This window comes from Acomys russatus, chromosome 20 (genome assembly GCF_903995435.1).
Source record: "Acomys russatus chromosome 20, mAcoRus1.1, whole genome shotgun sequence".
Classification (NCBI taxonomy): Eukaryota; Metazoa; Chordata; class Mammalia; order Rodentia; family Muridae; genus Acomys; species Acomys russatus.
The window spans coordinates 556,726-564,463 of record NC_067156.1 but is presented as its reverse complement, the minus strand read 5'-3'; the positions used below and the strand labels follow the sequence as shown (position 1 = coordinate 564,463).

At 42.8% G+C, this 7,738-nt stretch overlaps 1 protein-coding gene across 1 annotated transcript in view; it reads left to right on the top strand.

Moving 5' to 3' along the window:
* The first annotated feature begins 550 nt into the window (after positions 1 to 550).
* The window catches only part of Rock1 (Rho associated coiled-coil containing protein kinase 1), a 110,588-nt gene continuing 103,400 nt past the window's right edge, over positions 551 to 7,738 (top strand). The window contains exon 1 of the mRNA XM_051163273.1: positions 551 to 1,547. Coding sequence (XP_051019230.1) covers positions 1,455 to 1,547 — 93 coding nt within the window. The 5' untranslated portion in view covers positions 551 to 1,454. The remainder of the gene's footprint in view (positions 1,548 to 7,738) is intronic.

Here is a 7,738-nt window from a genome sequence, read left to right as displayed (position 1 = left end):
AAATTTTCCTCTTTAATTTAACTGCTTTTGACTTCTACTGATTCTACCTTCCAGAGTCAACATTTTAAGGCTCCCTTGACACACAGGGCTTGGGAACGCTGAGTGCTTTTTCCCATTGAATCATAAACAGGTTCAGCTTGGTGGGGCTCAAGAGGAGCCGACTAGAGTGCTCCGGAAAATCCGAACTGAAATAACTCTCAGGAACCTCCAGAAGAAAAGTACCCTCCTACTCCGCAGAAGGTATCTATCTCAGTGATAACAAGAGCCATTTTTTTTTTCCCTTGTTAGAATTCTGCCGACCACAGGCCGAAAGGAAACGACTGTAGGGAGCCTGCCAGCACCGCGACCAGTAGCTGGGAAAAGCGCCGCCGCCGGGACCTCCACTGCGGCTCCGACTCCTCCCCGCCGCCCCCGCCAGGCCCCGCCTCCCTCGCCAGGCCCCGCCTCCCCCGCCCGTCGCGACCTCGTCAGCCCCGCCCTGGCAGGCGCCAGCGTGCGCGCGCGCGCCGCCCGCCCGTTCCCCTTCCGAACGCCCGCGCCGCACATGCGCACTGCGCGCCGGCGGTCTCCGTTTGTTTGAACAGGAAGGCGGACATATTAGTCCCTCTCAGCCCTCCTCGCCCCACCCCCCAGGCATTCGCCTCCGCGACTCGCCCTTTTCCCAGCCGGGACCGCAGCCCCTCCCAGAAGCTCCCGCATCAGCAGCCGCTCGGACCCTGCGGTCGTCTTCCTCACCCGCTCGCCCTCTAGCCCGTCTTCCCCTGAGACTCCATCGGGCCACCGACCTCGCCCTGCCCGGCCGGACACCGCGGTAGCAGCCCCAGCAGCGACCGGATAAAATGGGAGAGTGAGCCTGTTGTGCGGGGACCAGCTCTTGGCCGAGGCCAGTCAACGCCGGGCCGGGCCGAGTGGGACCGGGGATGCTGGGCTAGTCCGCCTCCAGCGCCTCAGAGCGGAGCGGGGCGGCCCGGGGCCCAGGCGGCGGCGGCAGCAGCAGCTGGCGCAGCTCCTCACCCGCCCTTCGCTTTCGCCTTTTCCTCTTCGCCCTCCCTGGCTGCCCCGAGGGAGTCTCCACCCTGCTGCGCTCCCTCTTCCCGCCGCTGCCCTTCTCTGGACTGGGCCCCCGCCACGGCGAAGGCTGCCGGGGCCCGCTAGGCTGAGGCGCCTTGCCCGAGCGAGCGGGCTGCTGGCGACGGCGCTGTCGGCTGTCGCGAGGGGCTGCCGGGTGGGATGCGACTTTGGGCGTCCGAGCGGCTGCGGGTCGCTGTCACCCCCAGCCTGGGATCTGGAGAGCCGAGGTCCCCTCAGTGAGGGGGAGGAGAGGGTGCCGGGCGCACCTGGTGACCCCGAGGTTCCGGCTCCTCTGCCCCGCGGCTGCAAACCCACCGCGGAGGAAGTTGGTTGAACTTGCTTTCCGCCGCGGGTACGAAGATATTGTCACAAGTAGCAGCATCATGTCGACTGGGGACAGTTTTGAGACTCGGTTTGAAAAAATCGACAACCTGCTGCGGGATCCCAAATCGGAAGTGAATTCAGATTGTTTGCTGGTGAGTGCCGCTGTGTTCTCTGGGTTGCCTGGGGTTCCTCTTGTTTGCAGTCTACTTAACTGCAACTAGTCTCAGGTGTGCATAGTCATCTTGGGAAGATGCCAGGTTGCTCTTTTGCAAGAAGTTGGGAGCACCAGTAAACTATGAGGTTCAAGCCCCCCCCCCCCTTTTTTTAACAGTTTCACTGGTTCTGTGCTAGCTACTCTGAACTTCTGGTTTTGATTCAGCTCGACGTCAGTCCGCCGAACATACTTAGAAATTCCGAGTCCTATCAGAACGTTAACACGTTCATAATGTACAGTTTGTTGAAAGACTTAGTGTTAACCTTCCCGGCTTATTTGACAGAAGTATTGAAACATCTACTTTTTATTCACAGAATTAGTTCCCATGGGTTTGGAGTTTAGACTTGGAAATGGCAATGGAGAATTGATACCGAGGAAATGATTTTTAAGATAAAATTTTAGGTGTCTTGAGGCTAAAGAAGCTTTGCTGAACGTTAAGTGCAAACACCTAAGATAACTAATCTTAGGCCAGCACAAGGTTGATGGCTTCTAAAACACTGTTAGTAAATATATTTCATAATCGGTTTTGGTGGTGGTGAACTAATAATTGCTACTTTAAAGACATCCTAAAGCTCTTAGGTCACAGAAAGGCAAAATCCTACCTTAAAATGTGTCCAGTTGTTCATTGATAGCAAACATAATTATTTGTAAATAATAGGCATTTGAATACAGGCAGTACAGTTACTAACTGAATTTTTCCATTTGCTAACAACTGAAAATTATATATTAATACTTGTAGTTCAAACAAAACCACATGATCTCTAAAATCATATTTCAGTGTCTCTATGGACATGGGGACTTCAGAGAATTAGCTTTGTACACTCATAATTTGGAGACTTAAGAATAGTAGAATAGTGCCATTCAGAAAGATAACATTCTAAACTCATATTGGATCAGGAACTTTATAGATTAAAGTTAGTGTGCATTTCAGTTATTCTAAACATCCCTGTACAGTGTCAGTGTGTAAGGTTTCTCCCAAAGCTTTCACAATTGCTCTAAACATAATTAACTATGAAATGAGAACATGTGGGTAGTGTGTTTGAAGTGTCTCATCCACATTATAGATGTTCTTCATACTGAGAAACAAGGTTGATGCGTAACAAATTTGAAGTATTTTATTGAATAACTGAAGTGAAAGGAATTATAATACATATCTAATGTATTCCACATCTGATATATCTTTCAGTATTTATGTAAGTTGTTCTTAGATTTTATTGTTGTTGCTAGTGGTTCTGCCAGCTGAGCCCAGCACATGCTGGCAAGTACTCCATCATCCAGCTGCTCGTCCTGTTTTGCATTTGCTCCTCCTGTTATGAAGTAGATCATAAGGAAGGTGTAGGAGCATTTGTTTTGTTTTTTGTTTTTCTTTAATTGGTAGCTTTCACTTTTGCCACAGCATCATTTGGTAGGAATCTGATAGAGTTGAGAATACAAGGAAATAAGTGTATGTTACATGTACTGTTTGATTGAATCCACTTAGGAAAATATCCTTATACACACGAAGAAACAAAGTAAGAAAGTTTAAAGATTGAGAAAACTCCTGATTAATCTCAAATGACTATTTAGTATTTTTCTATCAATCATGTTATATTATGGAAACTGACGAGGAAAAATGGTTCTAAATTGAGAGTGCCAGGGTATGCTTAATGATCAGTTGGCTACTGAGTTGAGGATAGCATAAATAAAAGTTGGATGTGTCCATGACTGTGACATGTTTAAAGAAGATAAAGTTGGAAGGATGGGGTTAGAGTAGGATTTGAGTGCATTTAGGGCTGTCACAGAATGAATAAAGGTGATTAATCCAGTAGTTATATGTAAGGTAGGTTTGTATAGAAAAAGACTGGTGATAAAATGAGATTGGAGAATTTTCAGATTACCATAATAGTCCACACACAGTTGGAACACCAAGCTAGGACATGAAAATGAGGAAGGAAAAATTGATGGAACTTGATTGACAGAGATGAGAAACAGAGAAGCATTAATTAAATGATTCCAAAAATGTGAAGCCTGGCTTATTATGGTGAGAATGGTGAAAGTAATAAGGTTTGGTAATTGCTTGAGAAGAATAGACCTATAGATGTATTTTAAATTTGTTGTATTTGACAAGATAGTGGGTAGAGTGTGAAGAAATGGCCTGTAGACTTTTGGAGATGTGAAATTAAATTTACAGTAAAGAATGACGATTTGAAAATCATGTACATGTAATGAAAAAGAATAACCCAGAGAGAGAGATAAGGGTAAAAGATGAAGGTTGAGTAAAGAGGAAGAGCCAAAGAAGCAAGCGCTCAAGGTCTCAGTGTTAAGGCAGCCGCGTATTAGGAGCATAAGACTTTAAAGGAACGTTTGGAGAATGAATAGTGAATGGACAGATTTTATTACTTTCTCAGTGTTGTAATCTTACAATCTTGATCTTTTAAAAATTCTGTTATCAAAAGTGACTATTGAAATCTTATTATCAGATCACTCTGAACTTTAAAAGATTGGAATTTTCTTTGGAAACAGAACTCCATTTCCCAGTTTCATAGTGTCTAGAATGAATTTTCCTTGTACAATATTTTCTGTTTGCCATTGAGCATTCATTCATTCATTCACTCATTTACCGACTTTACTATTCATAGTGACTTATCAGGTCACTGTGCTTTTCAATGAGTCTGTTCTTGTTTTGTGTGGAGCGTGGACTTGTTTTAGATTGGAGAGATACTATCCCTTCCACCTTGGTTGCCTCTCTAGCTTTGTATATATGTGTGCCATGTGCATATAGGTGCTGTCAGAGGCCAGAAAAGGGGTCTCAGATCTCTTGGAGCTGGAGTTACAGGTGGCTGTGAGTCATCGTTTGAGTACCGGCAACTGAACCCAAGAGCAGCAGGACTTCTTAGCTTCTCTCCAGCCTCTGTTTAAATTAACCTTGCTGACTGATTTAGCTGATCCTGTGTTCATATTATTTGCCACATGTAGTACTTGTCATTCTAGTCTTTTAAAATCTCATTTATTTTATTTCCTTTTTTGGTTTTTTGAGACAAGGTCTCTCTTTGTTAGCCTTGGCTGTCCTGGAGTAGCTTTGTAGAACAGGCTGGCCTTGAACTCACAGCGATCCACCTGCCTCTGCCTCCCAAGTTCTGGAATTAAAGGTGTGCGCCACCATGCCAGGCTAATCTCATCATTAATAGCTGGTGGTTTTGTTTGCTTCTAGAACCACTCTTCAGTAATAAAAGCTTTGAAACTTTGTGGTTTCACAATAGTTTGTTGGCAAATGTCTTTAAATCTAACTATACCCAGAAAAAAAGTCCACTATTTTGGGGGGGGGGTGTGGATATGAGGCAGTAATAATACTATCAATATACCTGGAAGAAATGCTAATAAGAAGCTGTGCAACTATTTCTTCAAGAGCCTGACTTTCTTTTCAGTTTTCTTCTAACTGGTGAAGTGTAAGATGTGTGGGTAGATGAAGGGGAAGGAAACCATATTACTTACAGCATTTTAGCACTGTTGTGTCCCTTAGTCCATATTTGTAACTACTTTTTCTCAATTTTTTTTTCAGAATTTGAAATGCAAATGTAAAATGAATATTTGGATGCTGGTTTTCATTTTTCTTCCATGAAGTTATCTTTTCTGTATTCTTTTTTGTTGTTTGTTTGTTTGTTTGTTTGGAGACAGGGTTTCTCTGTAGCCTTGGCTGTCCTGGACTCACTTAGTAGACCAGGCTGGCCTTAAAATCACAAAGATCTGCCTGCCTCTGCCTCCCTGAGTGTTGTGATTACAAGTGTGTACCACAGCTCCTGGCTTCTTTTCTGTATTTTTAACTCGTACTTTCCCTATCTTTTCATTGCATATTTATCTTTTTTCTTTGCCTTTAATGTAATAGTTAATTCATTCCAAACTGGAAGCATCAGTTACTTACCACTCTCTCCATTATCTACAAATAATTTTATTTATATATTCATTAATTGTGTGTGTGTGTGTGTGTCTGTGTGTCTGTGCTTGCCATATAGATGTCAGAAGACAAATTTTGTGGAGTTGGTTCTTTTAGTTCACCTTTTTGTGGTTGCTGAGGAAGTAACTCAGGTTTCCAGGCTTGTGGTGCAAGTATCTTTATTGACTGAGTAACCTCGTTTGCCCTTTATTCTTTTATTTATTCCAAATCTTAAATATTCAACTGTCTTTTAGGCATCTCTACTTGTATAGCATGTTATGACCCAAATGTCTTATATTCTGAAATAAGATATTTGTGTTGTTAGTATCACTACTATCTCCATCACTCAACAGGACATTTTGCTTTTGGTAGTACTAGTCTGCATTTGAATTATTAAAAAAGACTGAGTAGATTGCTGCATAATCTTCATCCCTTTACCAGTTGGATTAATCACATTTGAGAATATGCTGCTGTTGGTAGAGTGAATAAAACCTAATATTCTTTTTACCTCAGTGCCTACTGGTTCATAGCTGTATGCCTGCTAATGTTCAAAGCTATGTGTCTTCTGTTGTCCAGAGCTGTGTGCCTATTAGTGCTCATGATTTTAAGTTTATGGGAGCTAGTAGGACATATGATTGATTTGGATCACATCTTTTTCCTTGGCCTTTTTTGTTTGTGTTTGTTTTTTTTTGTTTTAAAGAGATGGGGCTCTGTCTTAGTCACTGTTCTATAACTGTGAAGAGACACCACGACCAAGGCAATTTTTATAAAAGAAAGCATTTAATTGGGGCTTGCTTATAGTTTCAGAGGCTTAGTCCATAATCAGCTGAGAACTACATCCTGATCTGCAAGCAGAGAGAGAGACAGACACAGACAGACACACACACACACAGACAGACACACACACACACACACACACACACACACACACACACACTGAGCCTGGCTTGGGCTTTGAAAACATACTTCCTCCAGCAAGGCCACACTTACTAACCTTTCTCAAGTAATGCCACTTCCTTATGATTAAGAATATTCAAATATGTGAGCCTACGGGGAGCATTCTTACTCTAACCACAGGTTCTCACTATGATGCTGAAGGTAGCCCCCAAGAACTCCTGGCTTCAAGCAGTGAAATTCTTGCTTCAGTTTTGGAAACATGCATAGTTTAGACTAGACTGTTTTGATGTTCTGATTGTTAGTTTATAGCTAGGATATTTTAAAAAATTAGTCTATTTCACTTACACATTTAGTAAATGTTTTTGTAGATCTAAATATGACTTCAAATCTAGGCCTTGTCATGTGTGAGCTGGAGGATTTTAGGAGAGTTATTGTAACCTCTGAAAGCTCATTTTAGCCTCAAGAAAATGAGAGAGAGGTTATTGTACTAGTTTGTTAGAGAATTAAATAATATAAATTATCGTAGTTTATGATGGTTAGTAGTCTGATAATTGGTAACCATTATTGTCGTATTGTAGTGTTACTGGTACATTGTCTTCTTCAAGTACAGAGTAATTTACCTGACACTTAAGGCTATAATCCAGATATTGAAACAACCAAACCAAATATAACTGAAAATGTAGACATTTAGAGGAGGGGTTTCTGAAGACTCTTTACTTATGTTTTATTTTGTAGTTATGGGCATTAAGCCCAGGACCTTGCACATTCATGACAGATGAACCTCTGAGTTACATCTTCAGCCCTGTAGTCAGGATTTAAAATATATTTGTGGTTGTTTGACTAGGAATGGCCCTGTATGCTCACAGATTTGAATGCTTGGTCATTAGGGAATGGTGCTACTTGACACCATTAGGTGGGATTAGGAGGTGTGTTGGAGGAGTGTGCCACTCGGGGTGGGCTTTGAGGTTTCAGAAAGCCCGTTCTAAATGCAGAGACTCTCTGTCTTCCTGCTGCCTTTGTATCCATATCTGCCAGCCTCTTTCCATGCTCCCCACCTTGAGGATGATGGACTAAACCACTGAAACTGTAAGCAAGGCCCAATTAAATGCTTTCTTTTATAAGACTTGATGTTGTCATGGTGTCTCTTCACAGCCACAGAATATACTGACTAAGACAATACCTAATTTTACTAAGGTTTTAGGTTAGTACGAAAGGCAGTTGGGAGTTAATTAGGATTTAGATATTATCTTCTTCTCTTTTTATGTGTCTCCTCTGTACTTTGAGTGTGTCTTCTGTAAGGGGCCCTCTTGCACCACAAGTAC